This window comes from Macrotis lagotis, chromosome 4, assembly GCF_037893015.1.
Source record: "Macrotis lagotis isolate mMagLag1 chromosome 4, bilby.v1.9.chrom.fasta, whole genome shotgun sequence".
In the NCBI taxonomy this organism is placed as follows: Eukaryota; Metazoa; Chordata; class Mammalia; order Peramelemorphia; family Peramelidae; genus Macrotis; species Macrotis lagotis.
Genome location: NC_133661.1, coordinates 49,296,374 through 49,315,268, shown reverse-complemented (window position 1 = coordinate 49,315,268; position 18,895 = coordinate 49,296,374). Strand labels below are relative to the sequence as shown.

General features: G+C 44.7%; 1 protein-coding gene across 1 annotated transcript in view; it reads right to left on the bottom strand.

Annotated features, from left to right (window-relative positions):
• LMAN1L (lectin, mannose binding 1 like) overlaps nucleotides 1–15,005 on the bottom strand; it is a 38,344-nt gene extending 23,339 nt beyond the window's left edge. The window contains exons 1-6 of the mRNA XM_074232715.1: nucleotides 14,739–15,005; nucleotides 5,208–5,362; nucleotides 4,757–4,864; nucleotides 4,598–4,659; nucleotides 3,242–3,341; nucleotides 1,701–1,824 (exon numbers count right to left, since the gene is read on the bottom strand). Coding sequence (XP_074088816.1) covers nucleotides 1,701–1,824; nucleotides 3,242–3,341; nucleotides 4,598–4,659; nucleotides 4,757–4,864; nucleotides 5,208–5,362; nucleotides 14,739–14,907 — 718 coding nt within the window. The 5' untranslated portion in view covers nucleotides 14,908–15,005. The remainder of the gene's footprint in view (nucleotides 1–1,700; nucleotides 1,825–3,241; nucleotides 3,342–4,597; nucleotides 4,660–4,756; nucleotides 4,865–5,207; nucleotides 5,363–14,738) is intronic.
• Between the last annotated feature and the right edge of the window lie 3,890 nt (nucleotides 15,006–18,895).

The window sequence follows — 18,895 nt, the reverse complement described above, 5'->3', positions numbered from 1 at the left end:
AATGGTTGAAAAATCAAAATCATGGGTGATCCTGAAGGCAATAGGGAAACATATGGTGGTTGTGTGTAGGTGATGGTATGTTACCAGGTCTGATAACCTGGGCATAAGAAATGGCACAAGATCCATTATCAAGGATGTGTATGACTGGAAGCAAAGGTGAGGTGACCATGCAATAAGAGCAAGAGACCACCAAAGGTCAGCTTGAATGCTGTGTTGGTATTCTTGAGCTATTAAAGCCTCTAGCATGCTGACAGTCTCTTCCACTGGGAATTTATGGGAGGTCATAGACAAATAGTACACAGGAAAAGATAGCCAGGAGGGGCTATGACTCCCTTCACTGGAAGGAATATCCACACCATTGAGATCTTAGACCCACTGAAAAACTGAGGTAAAAGTCATTTATATTTGTGGCTATTAAAATGTGTCTTGATAAATTTAACTTCTCATTCTAATCTGTTGAATTCTTTCAGATTTGGGTTTTATTATCCTTTGCATTTACATCTCATTCAACTTTGTGTCATTAGAAGCTTGGGAAAACATACCAATGTAATTATAGGTGCCATTAACATCTCCCTTTTCCAAATGAGAAAACCAAGACCAAAAGAGGTCCAGTCTTTTTTTTCACTGTGACCCCCCAAAACCCAATATGGGTATGGGCTCTTCTGTGGGTTATAAAATGGGGACTACTCCATCTGTTAAATAGGAAATCTCTCACTTTTCTGGGCATCATTGGGTCAATACTGGCAGTTTGTGAAGCTTCAGGAATTCCAGGAGAGGTCAAACAAGAGCAGAAGTCAGAATTGGTTAAAGACATCATGTTGAGAAGGAGCTCTAAATGTATGTGGTGGTGGAGGAAGAATGAAAAAGGGCAGATAATGAACACTGGTGGCTCCTGAGAGATTGCAAGATAACTTCTATCTCAAATGAGAAGAGGAAAAGAAGAGGTTTCAGACCTTTACCAGAGCAAAAGAAGAGCCAGAAGTTTTGTTGAATCTTTTTTTTTGTTTGTTTCCAGTTCTATTCAGTGAATGTAGTATAATCTTTCATGCAAATGTGTATTCCTTTGGGTCATGCAGAGTTAATATAAAGAGATCTTTTTTTTAAATTTTTTTTCCAGGTTTTTGCAAGGCAAAGGGGGTTAAGTGGCTTGCCCAAGGCCACACAGCTAGGTAATTATTAAGTATCTGAGGCCGGATTTGAACCCAGGTAATCCTGACTCCAGGGCCAGTGCTTTATCCACTACGCCACCTAGCCACCCCCAATAAAGAGATCTTAATGAGAATGCAGCTGAGACAAATTTGATAAATTCATGAAATTTTATATGATAACTTCTTTGAACTTTTAACCATAGATTAAACAAGATGAGATAGAACCTGGGCAGGCACTAAGAGTCTAGTTGATGTTCAGAAAAAGCTAGTTGATAATTTCTTGTATGTGTAAGATATAGAAGACCTGGACTCAAATTTAGAGATTATGCTCTGAATAGATATTCCAGAAAATCCCTAGCCGGTAGGTCAATGGGCCTGATCTGCACATCTACCTGCCTTTTTACTCAGAGCTCAGATAAGGTGGTTGACTCTGTAAAGAGTGAAAACAAGAATGCACATCTCCATGGTTTCCCTTACCCCTCCCCCTCAATCAAAGCCCAGTGGGGGATTACCTCTCCTTCCAGCCTCCTGGGCTCAGCTGTGGGTCCTTACCTGCAGGGCTGCCAGTGGCTGCTGAGACCCCAAAGAAGCCTCCAGGGGGCAGAAGAAGAGGCCCTACTTCAGTGCAGACCTCATCTGCTGCTCCTTGGGTGGTGAAACCATTGTTCACAGATACCTGGGAGGGGTAATAGAGATTGAGCTGTCACCTTCCTCTGTCTTTCCTAGCACTTGGTGGCAGGGGGGAAACCCCACTTCCCTTACCTTACTCAAATCAAATTCATATATTTGTCATGGTTTCACCTCCCTGATATCATAGTCTTCTTCCAGAATAAAGGGCAAGCATCATCATCAGTGAGATCCATGTGTACATGGATTTTCCTTGGCCAACATGTTTTCTTTGGCCAAAATGATTGTCAATATTCATAAGTGAAAGCATGAACACCAAGTTTGTTGGGGGTGTTCAGGCACACAAAAATATTGATATTTTTAAGGCTTTGCATTTTAAAAGTTTAGCAGTTGAAAACAAGATTAAGTTTAGTTATACTTTTTGCTGCTTTATCAGTGAATGTACTATAATCTTATTTATGTTGATATGTGTCTTGTTTGATTGAATATTCAATAAATGTTCTGGGAAAAAATTTCTTGGGCGTACACCTAATGAAATGTGCTGGGATCTAGATTAAGGAGTTAATGAAATGTTGGGCTTGAAGTCAGAAGACTTGATGTCTATTTTCTGTCACTTGGAAAAATGCCTTCATTTATTTTCCCATCTTTTAGTATATACTTTCATGAAAGAGCTATCATGAACAATCAAGTAGATAATGTGCATAAATAATAATAATAATAATTTACATTTATACGTTTATAAGGTTTGTCAAGTGTCATATGCTCTAAGGATCTGTAATCTGGTGTGGGACTCTCCCTCCATGAATATAGATTATGCTCCTTTCTATAACTAATTCAGTAGATGGTCTTTTATTTTGTTTTGTTTTGTTTTTTCTTACTCTGGATGTGCATAGCATTTTCCATAACAGGTCTCCCAGGGTTATCCTAACTCTTTGAACTGCTGGGGAGGAGCTGCATCCATTAAGGATGATCAGTAGAAGGTCTTAAAAAGTGGCTATGAGTGACAAAAGGGAGGCTGAGGCCTGGCTCTGTCATTTATACCTTCGTGAGTTTGGACAAATCACTCAGTGTCTCTGGGCCTCAGATTTCTTATCTGTAAAATGAGGGGGTTGGACCAGGTGGCCCTTCCAGATCTACGTCTAAGATATAAAAGAGGAGGCGAGCTGCTCTGCAGATGGCTAAGGTGCTCCTCAAATGAGGGCCATCTTCTGTTTGGATGGATATTCCAAGGCTTTTACCCTAGAGCTGTCATCTGTATCCCACAGAGGATGCCTGGAGAAGTTTATACTAAGAAATTGTGAACTGTACCTAAGTGTGTTGGACGTGACCACACCTTTGCTGCTCAGATCCATCCCCATCTGTTTAAGGAGCCTGATAGATTTTAATTGGTTTGAGAGGGTGGAGGCCCAGGTGCTGATGGGAGTAGCAGATTGACCCAGGGCGGGCCCTGCTCCAAGGTTACTCACCCGAAGCTTCTCTTCCCAGTAGGTGATTCTAGCTCGAAATGGGTAGGGCTGGTTTCGGAAATCCTGAAGACATGAGCCCAGCACCAGGCTCCCTCCATCCCTGGAAGATATTCACTCATGACCCAATCATGTTGTTCCTCTCCTTAAAAGTTCCTCTCTATTGCTTGTCAAGTAAACATAAACTATTAGGCCTGGCATTCAAGGCCCACATAATCTGATTTCTCTCTACTTCCATTCCAACTAAAATGGACCATTCAATATTCCCTGATCTCCTCTTACCCTCTCCCAGCTCTGTCCCTCTCCACAGTCTCCTGACCTATTTGAAATCCTTCCCTTTCTCCAAGATCTACCTTGAAGGTGTCACCTCTTCCATGAAGCCTTCCTAGATTCCCCCATATAGAAGTGAACCTTCTCAACTCCTTTAGGATTCTCTCTATGCTCTGAATCCAATTCTAACTTGTGTCCCATTTATCTGGATATGTATTATAACTAAGATATAGTCCCTACCCATATGGAATTTAGGCTGCATTTATATTTTCTTAGAGCCAGATTGATAGAATGACATGGATAGTAATCATCCAGCATGAGAAGCACAGTATAAGTGGAGAGAAGACTCTCACTGATAAAAACAAACCTAGGAGATCAAATGATGTCCAGGCCCCTACTAGATAGGACTTCAACACTGGAGTCATGTCTCATTTCTCTTTCTGTTTCTCCAGGACTGATGCCCCCTTCCATTATAGCTGCTTTTCAATCATTCAGGTGTATCTGACTCTTCAAGGCCCCATGGGCCATACTGTCTATGGGGTTTTCTTGGCAAAGAGATTGGAGACGGCCGTTTCCTTCTCCAGTGGATTAAGGCAAATAGGTTTAAGTGACTTGAACATATAGCTAGTAAGTGACTGAGGCTAGATTTGTTCTTAGGTCTTCATGACGCCAAGCCCACCTCAAACTACTGAGCCACCTAACTACTTCCATTTTGTACAGAGTAGGATTTTAATAAATATTTACTTAATTGAATTGACAATTTAAGTTTCTTCTTCCCTTCCTTCTTTTCCTGAACAATAATTCCTAAATAATTTCCTAAACAAAATTCAGTAACCTATCATCACAGAGCATAGGCTCAGAACTAGGAAGGATCTCAAGTCATCTAGTTCAACATTCTCATTTTATAGAAGAGGAAACTGAGGCACAGAAAGGTTTAGTGACTTGCCTAAGCTAATACAGGCAGTAAATGTCAGAGGTAGAATTTGAACCCAGAATACTTGTACCTGAGCACAATATTGACAAGGAAGAGAGGGGGCTCAACCAGTGAGCAATATCAGGCTGGGATGAGAAGAGAGAATACACCCTTACCTGAGGTGGTCATAAGGAATTTGCCCATCATTGGCCAATACCTGGATGACAGGGTTGTTCTTCTGTGGAAGGAACCAGTAAGGTGATTGGTATGAGTCCTTCAATGCTCCTGGAGGGGCTTTGGATGGACTGGGTTAGATAGGACTTGGCACAACTCACCTGGTCATCATTGTCAAAAGAGTCAAAGAGGATCCCGATGCCATCCCAGAAAGCAGGACCACCCAGGGCGGGACCTGTCTGACCTCTGTGCCGAGTATACCACACTGCCTGGAGGTAGGTACCAATAGTTCAGTCAGTTTTCCCTGGCCCCTAGGAGCCTCTAATAGGTAGCCTCAAGTCAAGGGGACCTGACCTGTTCTAGTCAGCTAGGTGGAAGGATATAGTTTGGGTTCAGAATTCCGGAGCCTCCACCCCGGGGTTTCCTCCCTCCCTGGTCAGTTTAAGTCCTCTACTATTCCTGGCAGCTATGCCTGTTCCTTTTTTCTATAATGCAGCTAGTTCTAAAGTGAGATGCAGATAGTTCTGCCAATCTAGGGAAAACAGGAGCTCCTCAGGCAAGAGAGGACTTCCTTGAATGGTCAACAGAACAAGGCAGGGGCTTAGTGCTTACCATTCCTTCAGCTCCCAGGTGGCCCAATCCAGATACATGGAAGGTCACCTCTACCTCCCAGTTGGGAAAGGGAATGGCAGCCTGGGTCCACATGACTCCACTCTTGTTCCTCATGGATGGGGCCAGCCTCACCTCTTCTGGCCCAGGAATGGCATCTGTGGGTATTCAGGGATTACTCAGAGACATGGGTCATCCCTCTTCCTCAGGACAGCTGCCTCCTGGGATCTCTGTACACTGTCTATACATCACATGAACCATCCATTCACTTCATTACTTTATTTATTCACAGGTTAATTCATATATTCACTCATTCAAGCACATATTCTTCATTAATTTATTTACTCATTTCAATTATTATTAGTTGAGGGCTTCCAGTGTGCCAAATGTTATGGGAGAGCAAGAGAATCAGAATTTCAGAGATGGAAGGGACCTCAAAGTCCATCCAGCCCACCTCACTCTACCAAAATAATCAAATCATAAGATCATCTACCTAGAATGAGAGGGGCGCCTGAGGACAATGAATTCAGTCCCTTCATTTTATGATAAAGAAACTGAGGCCAAGGGAGGTGGATGCCCAAAGTCATCAAAAAACACCTCCCTTCCAGGACTGTTATGAGGATTAATATGTAAATATATGTAAGTATATATGAATACATTAACATACCTAATAATGTGTTTTGTGCAATAGAAATCCTACATATTGGTTTTGTTGTTATTAATTAAATCCCTAATTTGTATCAGGACACAGAAATGAACCAGTTTTTGCCTTCAAAGTGTGAAACCTGTGCCAGTGATGCTCCAGGAACCACTTTGTCTGACATCCTCCAGTGAAGGAGGATTTGCCAACTTAACCCAGGACTCTTAAGGAAGATTCCGCAGGTCAAGAAGTTTTGCCTTTCATCAAGCTTACACAAACCCCTTCACAACTTCCTTCCCCTTCCCTTTCCCCTTAGGAACAAGCAAAATGAGTCAAATCGTCTTCCACATGATAGCACCTCAGATCCTCAAAGCCAGTTATCACATCCCCCTTGAGGCTTCTTTGCTTGAGGCTAACTATCCCCATTTCCTTCAGCTGATCCCCATAGGACATGAACTCATTCTAAATTGCCCTCTTCTGGACAAGCTCCAGCTCCTTAATGTTCCACCTAAAATATGATATCCCCAAACTGAACATAATTCTCCAGATGTGATCCAATGAAGCTGAAACATTGCAGTATTAACTATTTCTAATTTGTAGTTGCTCTATCTCTCTTAATGAAGCTAAAGGCTATATTCACTTTTTGATTTCCATATTGGTGAGTCAAATAGGTTTTCAGTTCAAAAAAACTGCCAAAAATTATTTTTGGATTAACTGGTATCCACCCACTCCTTCCCTATCTTTCACTTGTGCCATTGATTTTTTGAACCTAAGGGTAAAAATTTACACTTATTAGATTTGGTTCAGTTTTACAGCCTGTCAAGATCTTTCTAAATCCTGGTTCTGTCACCCAGTGGGTTAACTATCGCCTCTGAGCTTTGGGAAATCTATAAATTAGAAATTCATAGCATCTTTGCCTTTATCCAAATAACGCACCTCTAATCTTTCTTCCACCCAGTCATCAAATTGCTATTTGTAAAACAGAAATCTGACTGTCTTTTCCCTATACAAAACTTTTCAATGGCTTCCTGCTTTCTCAAGGATGAAATAGAAAATCATTAGCTTGCCATTCAAAGTCCTTCACCATTTCCTTCCCACTTGGCTTGTAGTTGGGTGTCTATCCTTTATGTACTTTATATTCCAGTCAAACTATCTATTGATATGCAACAATTCATTTCTTGCCTCTGTGACTGCTCTGACAGGTTCCCATTTTTGGAATGCAGGCCATCCTCATCTCTACCTTAGAGAATCCCAACTTTCCTTAAAACTCAGATTTTACCTCCTCTTCAAAGCCTGTCCTGTCACTCCCCTAAGTTATTAATGTTCTCTCTAACTACTGAAATTACTTTATATCTACTCATTTCTGTATAAGTTTTCTCTTCTTGGCAGAATATAAGTTCCCACCTTGAGTCTGCATGTAGTTTGTTGTTTGGTTGTTTTCAGTTATATCTGAGTCTTTGTGACTCCATTTGGAGTTTTCTTGGCAAAGATATTGAAGTGGTTTGCCATTTCCCTCTCTAGCTCATTCTACAGATGAGAAAAATGAGGTAAACAGGGTGACTTACTCAGGGTCACACAGCTAGTGTCCAACATCACATTTAACTTCAGGTCTTCCTGACCCTAGACCCAGCATTCTATCTGCCATGCCACCTAGCTGCCTATAGTTGCCCATAATACAAGATTAATAAAATTTTCATTATTGATGAGACTGAAATGTTAGACTGCATAATATTAAGCACAGATTCCTAGGTCACTCCACTGAAGACCTCCTTTCAAGATGACCCTGTGAGCCACTAATGTCTGTTTTTTGTGTCCAACCATTCAATCAGTTCCAAATTTGTTTAATTATGCTGTCACTTCAACTCCAAATCTCCATTTTTTCTTCAAGAAGAACAAGAGACTTTGACAAATGTTTTACTAACCAACATTACCCAGATCTACCAGTTTAGCCACCCCTGTCAAAAAAAGAAAGAGAAAGAAACAAGGGGAGTCTGGAATGAGCTGCTCTGAATGAAATGGTGCTAGTGCTTTGTAATCACTGCTTCCTTCCCAAGATGTGCACCATCCATCTCTTTAATAACACATTCTGGGATTTTGCTAAGAATCAAAGTCAAGCTCCCTGCCAAATTCCAGTTTGCAGATGACATCTTTTTCCCCCATTTTGAAAATTGTGCCAACAATTTCCCTCCCATCCTCTATGATCTTTCAAAGATTGTTAGCAGTGGCTTAGCCATTCATTACATCTTCCCCATTCATTCAGTACCCCAGGACATAGTTCTCTTGGACCAGGTGACTTCAAGGGCAGCTTAATGCTTCCTTACTATCTCCTTACTTATCTTGGATAACAAGGTCCAATCAGTCATTTTAATTCTATGTTTTCCTGTTCAAAGGTCATTCTTCCTGGCTGAAAAAACTGGCAAGATAAATCAAATTGGGCAGCTTTACTATTTCTCCATCATCAGTCACTGTCATATCCTATTCCCTGAGCAGCAGGCATCCCCTTTTTCCTCCTTTCCTTAATAGAGCTTGGAAAACTCCTGTTTTGTGATTATTCATTGGTTTTCATGCAAGTCTCAGCTCGTTCATATCACTAGTTTTCTTGAGATTATTCTTTCGTCATCCCATCACAGCTTTATATTCATCAGGAGTTACCCGGCCTTGGTTTCTATTTTGTGTGCATGTCTTAAAAAAAACAAAATTGGTTAGTTAGTTCTCTGGGCATTGGCAGTCTCTGCAGACAGCTTCCCTTTTCCCTCCCCATAAGGAAAGTTCCTGTAATGTGTCTTCAGATTCTAATCTTTAAGACCTCATCCCTTCCATAGAAAGGAAGTCAACCTTGTCTTTCCTCAGACTCTTTGAAATCTCTTCCAACATCTGGGATCCATCTTTATTCTCTCCTATCATAGCTTTTAAGATGAAGTAATCATTTTCTCCTTAAGATTTCCATCTATTTCTACCCCACACACCAATTCTTCTGTGTAATAATCAGAACCAGGATAGAATTTCCCTTGTTGGTTCTGGCACCTTTTGAATGATGAAATTATCATTAAGGCAAGGCAAGAAAGGATTAACTGCTCTGCTCTTGGCAGAGTGCTCCGGCAGATGTCTGGGAAATTGAAGCCCCCCCAAAAGACACAGTTCCAGCTCTTGGGGAAGTCACAGTATAATTAGAGAGAAAGAGAGAGACAAGACTTACATATGAAATAATGAGGGCAGATCAAGGCTGGGGGGGACCTCAGAGGCCATCTAGTCTAAATTTCTTTTACAGATGAGAAAACTTAAGACTGAGAAAGGGCAAGTGATTTTATCCGAAGTCACCTAAGGTAATGATTCAGACTTGAAGGCCTCAGCAAGTTAAAGGAGAGAGGGGACACCATTGGTGGAGAGCAGGGGACAGTCAAGGGATGGGATTGGCCTTGAAGGATGGATAGATTTTCAGGAAGGAAAGAGGAGAAAAGGGGGAAACAGGAATATAATGAACTATTTTGTGTCAGCCACTGCCACTGTCACTATGTAGACTTTGGTAATACAACAGCAACAATTAAACCAATTTCTTCCCTTGAGGAGTCGACTTTCTACTGGGAAGAAAGCTTCTGATGAGCGGATACAAATTATATACAGAGAGAACACAAAAGGATCTTTTGGGGGGAGGACAAGAACACTTAAGAGTTGGGAGAATCAGGAAAGGTCTAGGAGGCGATGCTGAGGTGGGCTTTGAAGGACGCTAAGGATTGGAGGAGGTAAAGTGAGGAGGGACAGGCAGGGAGGACAGAGGCCCAGCGGTCAGGGATTGTAATATATCGGGTCAAGAAGCAGGCCAGTTGGGCTGGAATGTAGTGTGAGAGTAGGAGCAACGTAAACCCTGAAAATCTAGCTAGCAGCCAGATTGTAAAGGGTTTTAAATATCAACCAGAAGCTTCTATTTTATCCTAGAGGAAATAGGAAGCTTCTTGAGCAGGGAAGTATGATCCGAATTGCATTTTAGGAATATACGTTTTAGAAACAGATTGGAGAGCCCAACTGGAAGCGGGAAGACCAATTAGGAGTCTACTGTAATAGTCTTGACGAGTGTCTGATCTGGGGTGGTGGCTGTGTGAGGGGAGGAGAGGCCGGGCAGGGGGCAGTGGGAGAGACAGGATCTGTGGGAGCAGGCTTGGGGTGGGTGAGGGCAGGGGGTGATGATAGAGCCGGGCAGAATGGAGAACTCAGAGGAAGGAGGGAGCGATGCAGTATATTCAAGGCATGCTGCAGAGACCTTGGTGGCGTGAGCACGCTGAGCTGGGAAGCAAGATGCCTGGACTTGACTTCTTTGGTGTAAACCCCTTAGGATTTCTGGACCATGTTGTCTTCTTTTTCCCTGAAAAGTGAGGAGTAAGCTTTTCCTGGGAGAGGGAGAAACTGAGGCAGATGGGGGTGTATGATCAACTTTGAGTCTCTGGGAGTCAAAGAAAAATGTGTCATCTGTCATAGCAAAATGAGATGAGAACTTCCTCATTTTAAAAAGAAACCAAGATGTCTAGAGTGAAGTGAGTTGCCAAGAGAGCCAATGTCAATTTGGGGACAATTTAGGGCTGGCAAATAATGCTGAGCTCCCGATGGGCTTTCCAGTAAACTTTGTTTTTGTTTTAGCAGAACAATAGGGCTAAGTGACTCGCCCAAGGTCACATAATGAATTATTAAGGTATCTGAGGTCGGATTTGAACTTGGGTCCTCCTGACTCTAGGGCTGGTGCTCTATCCACTACATCACCTTTCCAGTATACTCTTGTCCTATGTCATTATGCTACTAAAAGCAATAAACTCCTAACCACAGTATTCAGGGCCCTTCACAATTTGGCTCCAGCCTACATTGGAGCTTCAACTCACATCAGTCCCTTTCAGATATGACTTTGGAACCTAGCTTGTCTCCAGCTCACATCCAGTTGTAACTCGTCTCCATCCCTTTGCCACCTGTCCCACCCACCATCTCTGAGGTGTGTTTCCTGTCTTCCATGTTGAAGTTCCATCCTTCCTCTGAAGCCCAGCTCTGATGACAGGGCCTCTGCAAGGGTGATCTTCTCCTGGGTTTACTTTTTGTGACTTTGCTTGGGTCTTTCTTCCACATTTCTCATACTCTTTGGGATCCTAATGGTTTAGGGCAGCAGTTCTCAAAGTGAGGTCTCTTTTATGGGCTCCCCAAAATTAAAATGATTTTCAAAATAATAGTAAAATGCTATTTGCCTCTATTTTTCAATTGTATATCTGTTGGGGCAAATTCCTTCACTTACTTTAATCTGAATGATATAACAACAAATTGTCTACCGAAACAGACAGGAGTTTCCAATGATCTGCCATTAAGTCAGACATTAGAGAGACTGGCAAAAAAAGGGCAAAACAATGTCATTCTTCTTTTACTAATTTACAAAAATATGTTATTTATGTGAACATAAATTGATTTCTTTTTAAATGTATTAAAAATGCATCCACTATAATGTCTAATGCAATAAATATTGATAAAAGCCACAGAAAGAAAAATTTTAGGAATATAAAAAGATCCAAAGATTAAACTTTTGAGAAGTGCTGGTTTGGTGGTCAGAAGACTGGCTGTACAGCTGGGGAAGATGTGGTTCTAGCTCCTACTCTGATATGTCCTGGCAAGTCCTTAGGCAGATGCAGAAATGGTTCCAATCTGTAGTAGCATATTTTCTTACCTGGGAACTCTCTATGGTCATGAAATCACAGGTATAGTCCCAATCCCTATTCTTGATATCGTAATTATTTCCCCCATCATCCATTGCCCCTCCCTTCCCCATCCCTGAGAGTGAAAGGTCCTCAGACCCTGCACTATCTCCCATCTGGCTTTGTATCTCAAACACCTTACCTGAGCTTCACCATAATTAGGGTGTAGGAAACTGTGCCGGAGAGTCAAATTTAGGGGGCAAAGAATTTAAGAGAAACTGATAATATTTGGAGATGTTCAGCTGCATAGGGACAATAGAGCTTAATGCTGGTAAGTAAAAAGTTAGTTAAAAAAAAGAAAATATCAGGGGGCAGCTAGGTGGCACAGTGGATAAAGCATGGGCCCTGGAGTCAGGAGTACCTTGGTTCAAATCCGGTCTCAGTCACTTAATAATAACCTAGCTGTGTGGCCTTGGGCAAGCCACTTAACCCCATTGCCTTGCAAAAACCTACAAAAAAAATATCAGATGATGGGTTGGTCTAAGTTCTTTCTTTCAGTATAAGCAGCAGTCTTCTGGTAGCTAGAAAATATGAATGGTCCAGGGTCCCCCTACCCAAATTAACAGTGCCCTCCATGCTACTTTCCCCCCTCCCATGGGTCTATCACGTTCCTCAGCATAAACTTCCTAATTAGGACACTGCACCTAGCCTAGGGGGCTGCACATAGTAGGCAGTTTAATAATTGTTTATTAAAGAGGACTCAAGGAAAAATATAAAGTCCTTAAGGACAGAGACTATTGGTTTCTATCTTTGTATCCCTAAAGTGGTTAAACAGTGTCATTTATTAGTTGAATAGCCTTCTGTTAAAGCTTTGATCCTTGTTAAAATAACTAACCTTGTGAGGAGTCACATTTCCAGTAGATTCTAATTGCTTATACCTATATGAGGCTTCCATATATTTTTTTTTTTTTACTGTTTGCTGCTAAAGGAAGGAAACGATGGGGGCAGGCTGGTCAAGACCAGGGGGCTGGGGTCACCAAGCCTGAAACTTGGCCCATTCATGATTCTAAAGAGGGCCAGCCCTAATTAGGAAAGGCGATGTTGCCAGCTGCCAGCCCAAGCACTGCCTTCCCTTCTACTGATCCCCCTGCCCCCAACCACATGCCAACCTGGAAGCTGGCACAAGTCCCAGGTCTCTGCCATTAGTCTCTCCCCCTCCCCCTAGACCTTGCCTGCTCTTCCTGGAGATCTTATTAAGCCTGGTGTTTGCTCTTGGGAAAAACTGCTGAGAGAGGGAAAGAATGTGGGCATGGGGAAGGTTCTAGAGATGGGGAGGGTTGGGAGGAACCTTCAGGCTCATTGCTTCCTTTCACCGACAAGGAACCTGAGGCCCAGAGAGAGGAAGAAGTTAATAAGTGGCATAACCAGAACTAGAGTCCAGGGTTCCTTGACTTCATAACCCTCTAGCTCTGGGGAACAGATTTCTAGAACCTCCCTCTGTCCTCTGGGATGGTCATCAGGGTGCCCCAGTCCCTGCCCCCACCACAGGCCAGGACAGGCGTGAAAATCTGGCTGCACCTGAGCATGCCCTATACTGTGCGGAACATAAAAACCTCTGATCTGTGGTCACATTGGTTGGAGTGGGGAGGGGAGATTAAGAGATAGGCTCACAACCTCTCTGGGTCTCAGTTTTTTCATTTATAAAATGAGATTGGATTAAATGATCTCTATGGTTCCCACCAGGACTAAAGAAGCCTATGTTCCTTCTCTCAGGTGCCCTCTTTTGGGGTGCAGCGGGAGCAGAAAGTCATCAACTACCCCGAGGAATCTCTGCAGGTCTAGTGGAGGAAGACATCACCTCTGCAGTGTATCTTTAGGGTCCTGAGGAGCTATCCCAAAATAGATTCTTGCTCCCCAGTGCCTGAAATTCCCCCATTAGAGCTGCCTCCCTTCAAAGTCAGAATCATCTGCTTTCTCTCATATTCTCTCATACAAACAAATCCTGCTGAGAGGAGACCTTGGTCCCTCACCCCTCACACCAGGGAGGAGTCCTTGGAGCTTAACCCAGCCTGGGAAGGAAGAACTGGGAGGAAAAGAAGGTTGTCAGGCTTCTCCCTGACTCCCTGGCCCCAGAAGCCTACAAATCTCTTTGGAAGATGGTGACTGGAAACAAAATTAAATAAATTGGCTCTAGCATTGCTGGTGGGTCCCAGACCCTGACAGCAAGAACCTGAGTCCTCCTTGCATGTGGGGGACCCAGGATCGGCAGGAGAGGAGTTTGGTCCTCTTTGGGAACTCTTGGGAGCTGAGCTCATCACAAACAACACAAGGGGCTGGAGGTTAGAGAAGGGGGTAGGAAGGGGTTAGAGAATGGGCCCCTGGCCCAAAGCAGCTGAATTTGGAGATGAGACAGCCCTGGAGTTCCCTCCAACAGGAAGGGCTGAGAAGATAATGACCCCAGAAGCCTCTTACAAGACCATGATTCTTTGATCACCTTGTCATCAGTCTCCTCCCAGGTGCGAGAACAGAGGAAACTGAGGAAGAAGGGAAAGAGATAGAGAGAAGGGATAAAAACAACATAGTGAGAAAAGCCCTGGACCTTTTCAAGAGAAAGGTTTAAACCAGACTCTTTGGCCAAGTCTCTTAAAACATGCTGGGCATCGGGTTCCTTATCTAAAAAACAAAGAGCTTCAACTTGCTACAACTACTCTCTGGTCCCTTAAGAGCCTTCAAGACGATGGGTGACACAGGGAAATGCCAAATTGAGAAGGGAGAGGAAGGGAAACTGAGGCTGAAGAATGAGACTGTGATTTGTTTGACCTTCAGCTGAGCCCAAAGTCCATTGTGAGTCAGAGAGACAACCAAGAGCCCAAGACCTTTAGCCTCTTCCCATGTCATCATTTTTGGGTCATATCTCCTGGTTCTTATATTAGTCTAAATGGTCAGGGTCTTGAACACCAAAATCCAGACGGATAAAGTTAGTTTCTGGTCCCATGGACACAGGTTGGCATTGCCAGGTGAAAAGTAGTCTTCGGTAGCCTCTGCCTGGAATCAGCCAATTCAATCCCCACCCTCTTCCTGGGCAGACCAAGCTTCCCCCATCCCTCACTTTCCTTAAGACATAAAATTAGAAGCCATCAGAGACAGGGAGGGGAGGGGCCCTCTCACCATCTTTTCCCACTCTCTTTGAGGTTAAGGCCTGGACCCACCCTCACCCCTTCCACACCATCTCCTAACCTCCATGGTGGTTCCAGAAAGGTATCTCTTGCCCGACGATCGCCAGTCTCGGCCCTTTGAAACTGAACTTGTACTCAAACCTTCGGTGCCAAGGAAGTGCAGCCTTGGCCTGGCTATAGGAGGGCAGCAGAAGGAAGACGAGGCCGAGGAGCGAAGGGCCAGACTCCATGGGCCCCCAATTGATGAGACCTTTTCCTGCCCTGAATTCTCTCCCACAGGCTGGAAGAGTGGATCCAGTATCCACGTGGAAGAAAGGGAGGGAGGGGCTCCTGGAGTGTGGCCAGCCTGGGGAGGAAGAAGAGCTGGAGGACCAAGAGAAGGCTGGGGAAGGGCAGCCCCAGGGACTGAAGAGGATGAACCCTGAAAGCCACAACCTGTTTGGCACTACCCAAGAGCGGGGCCCCTCCCTCCTTACACAAGCTGTTTGCCCAGGTTGGGTGGGATCAAGTGCCTCCTCTCCCTCCTCTCTGTAGATGAAGACTGACCAGGCTGCCCACACATTCCCACCTCCCTGTCACCCTATTCTATTGATCAAGGCTTTCCTGAGCTCCTCCTAGGCCATCTCATGGCATCCTTGGGAGGACAACACATAGAAAGCTAGCTACTAAATGAGGCAGTGTCACCTTGAACCAGGAGACCTAACAATAACGGCAGCATTTTTGTAGAACCTACTCTTGACAGACCCTTGCAAAATAGGTTTTACAGTTGAGGAAACTGTGGCAGACGGGGTCACACAGCTACTAAAGTGTCTGAGGCCAGATCAGAACTCAGATCTTTCTGGCTCCAGTCCTAACTGTAAATGGAACCAGATAAAAGGAAGCCATTTAGCTCCTGAACCTTGGTTTTCCTAATCCACAAAAAAGGTTGACACCTTCTTGCATGACTTGGTGGATGAGTGAATTGGGTTCAAAACTGAAGAGAGATTAGGTTGCCTTTGGGAAGTTGCCAAGTTCACCTCCCAGAATGAAAGTCTATTCCTTTAATCTCAGTATTTTCTTACTGGCATAACCATGATGCTGCCTTGGCAGAATTACCCAGAGGGCAAGGGACAGATAACAGGAGGGCAAGGGGTAGTTAGTCAACAGCTCATTTGTTCCACTTGTCTCCTGGAGTGAATGGAGGACATGAACAAGTTGGAAAGGATGGATTTAAATCTGCATCATTGGAGGGAAGGCTTGAATTCAAATCCTGGCCAAAATACCAACGGCCCTGGGTCCCTGGGAAAGTCAGATGTCTTTCCTTAGCTTCAGTCTCTTCTCTGAAAAATGGGGACGCTAATAACCTCATTGGACTCATGTGAGGCTCAAATGAAATCATCTATGCAAAAGTTATTTTGTTGCTCTTCAGGAGCCTCTTTAGTTGTCTGGCTCCATCATTTCATTTGACGTTTTCTTGGCTAAGATACAGGTGTGGCTTGCCGGTTTCTTCTCCAGCTCATTTTATAGATAAGGAAACTGAGGCAAACAGGGAGAAGTAACTTGGCCAGGGTCACACAGCCAGTGTTTGAGGGTCTATGTGAACCCAGATCTTTCTGATTGCAGGGCCAACACTGTCCACTGCTGCCACTGAGATGTCCCGCATTACCTCTAGTAATGATGGCAATGATGAAGCATGTGGCTGGTACAGTGGAGAGTGTTGAGTCTGGACTCTGTAAGACCTCAGTCAAATCCAACCTCAGACCCTTGACTAGCGGTGTGACTGGGAATAATCATAGCACCTACTCCCAGGGCCATTGTAAGATCAAATGAGATATTTGTAAAGCTATTGGCCTTGTGTGTGGCAATGGGAGGCTCCCTTTAGTGTCCAAACTTCAAAGACCAAAGGCTCAGTTAATGTGGGGGAGCCCCCCCCCCAAGTACCATGCAAATACCAAGTTGTTATGGCCAGGACCGGATGGTGAGTATTGAACGAGTGGTGACCAGTCGCCACTCTCACAATGACCTATTTAAAGTTACTGTCCTTGGAGAATGTCAGGTCCCAGAAGCCTACAAATCTCTTTGGATTCATGTTTCTAAAAGCAAAATAAAATATATAGGATTACAAGGGAAGCCAAAGGTTTGTGAAAATAGATGTTATTTTCCCCCTACATTTACAGACCCCCTGAAATTCATGAATTCCAAGTTACAAACCCCCTTGAGAGAGGTACAATAGATACCGGGGGACTCCCCAATCACGAGAGACCTTGAAATTCCAGGCTGTGTGGATTTTATTCAGCTGCTCAAAGGGAACCAGGGAAGTCAAAGGGAGTATAAAATCGGCTTGATTAGAGGTAGATGTTAGTAAAAAGGTTCTGACGACCACACAGAGCCAGGAAGACCTGAGTTAAAAGTCCTACCTTGGATACCCATGACATAGGAACCTGGGCAAGTCACTTAGCCTCTTGTAGTAAAGGTGCTGATCTGCATCCATGGAGAGAATGGCCTATACCAATCCTTATTTCCTTACCATGGTTACAAAAGGGGAAAAAAAAATAAAGGCAGGTTGACCAGGTGGGAGGTTGCTATAATGGGCTGTGCACGAGAGGGAGGATGAAGTGAGCAGTGAGCTCCCTTCTCACCCAAGAGATGGATGACCATTTTCTGGAAGCACCTTGGGAGTTGAGGTGGAATGCTCATTTAGATATTATGATGGTGCACACGTCCAAGGGGGCGACTCCCAACTTAAGTTTCTGCAAATAGGGGTGGGAATGTCTGCTTGGTACATTACAATCATCTCAAGATGTCGATCCTGGCCTTGGGGAGGCCGTTGGCTAGATGGGAGTACTGGATTCGTGAACCAGAACTCCGGGTGTCTGTGTGAGCCAAGGCCCCAAGCCACACAGAATGCAAATACCAACATCACCATTCTCTGGGTGTGACAGAACCCAGCCGATCCTCCTCGAGAATAAAACCTAGAAAGCCTGAAAGGTGGCCGGTAGAATGGAGGATCTGGTCCTGAAGGGAGGATAATGGGATCAGGTCTGCCTGATCCCCAAATCCAAGGGGTGGGCCTCCAAGGATTCAAGATCAGTAGGACAGAAAAAGCACAGGAGCAAGGGACTTGGGGTGTCCTGGGCCAGTTCCCAAGTGGACCTGATATCTTAGCCTTTACAGCCTGGACCCTTCAGGAGAACATGGAAAGACTTGGTAAGTCCAGGCCGCTCCCAACCCTCCACTTTATTTTTTTTTTTGCAAGGCAATGGTGTTAAGTGGCTTGCCCAAGGCCACACAGCTAGGTAATTATTAAGTGTCTGAGGCTGGATTTGAACCCAGGTACTCCTGGGCTGGTGTTTTATCCACTGTGCCACCTAGCCACCCCCCCCAACCCTCCACTTTTGCAAATCTCATCTAGTTCCTCTAATACTGATTTCTCTCCTCTGAAGGACACTCAAGCCCACATTTAAGCATGTCGCTGCCATGGTCCATTAGCCTTGTCTTCCTTCCCAGACAATGAACTCCCCGGGGCCTGGGCTGCTCTCCTCTAGCCTGGGCTTGGGTACAGATGTTATCTTCTCAAAGCTGTCCCCCGCCAGCTTGTGGGCTCTACGTCTCTTCCAGGGCTCGGGCTTCTTGCCCCCTGCCCCAGCCCTCTCCAAGGAACAATCCCATTCCCCAACATGCCCACAAGAGACTAGACCACCAGCCCTTCTCGACCTGGTCCCCTTTTCTTATTTTCCAGCCTCCTAACAAAAGGGAGCTTGAACATCCCAGAAGTTCCCTCTTTCACACCCAAGTTGAACATCACCACCTTTCCCATCTGTGAGAACTCTCCCCATGTTGGTTCAGCTCTCAGTTCTGAACTGGGGAGCCAGTAGGGCTGAGGAGGGGCGAGGGGCTGGGGTGGGCCCAAGGAGGTAGACAGGGGAGGACACTCCCATCCCCAAGCCACAGAGCCAACAGCACAGAATTCGGGGACCCATCGGCGACTTCTCCATCGTCACAGCCCGCTCCCACAAAGTGGAGGTGGGCTTCCCCCAAAGCGGGAGGGAGGTTAGAGCTCGCTGATGGTGACGGACAGACACTCATGCAGGGAACAGAGGGCAGCTGACATCTCCCCGGACGCTCCCCTAACAATGGGACAAGCATGGGCCTCTTGTAGACACAGGGGGATGAACAAGATGGGGGGGGGGGGTGGGCAGGCAGGCCCCCGAGAGAGGACGCGCGAGGCCGGGGGGGTCG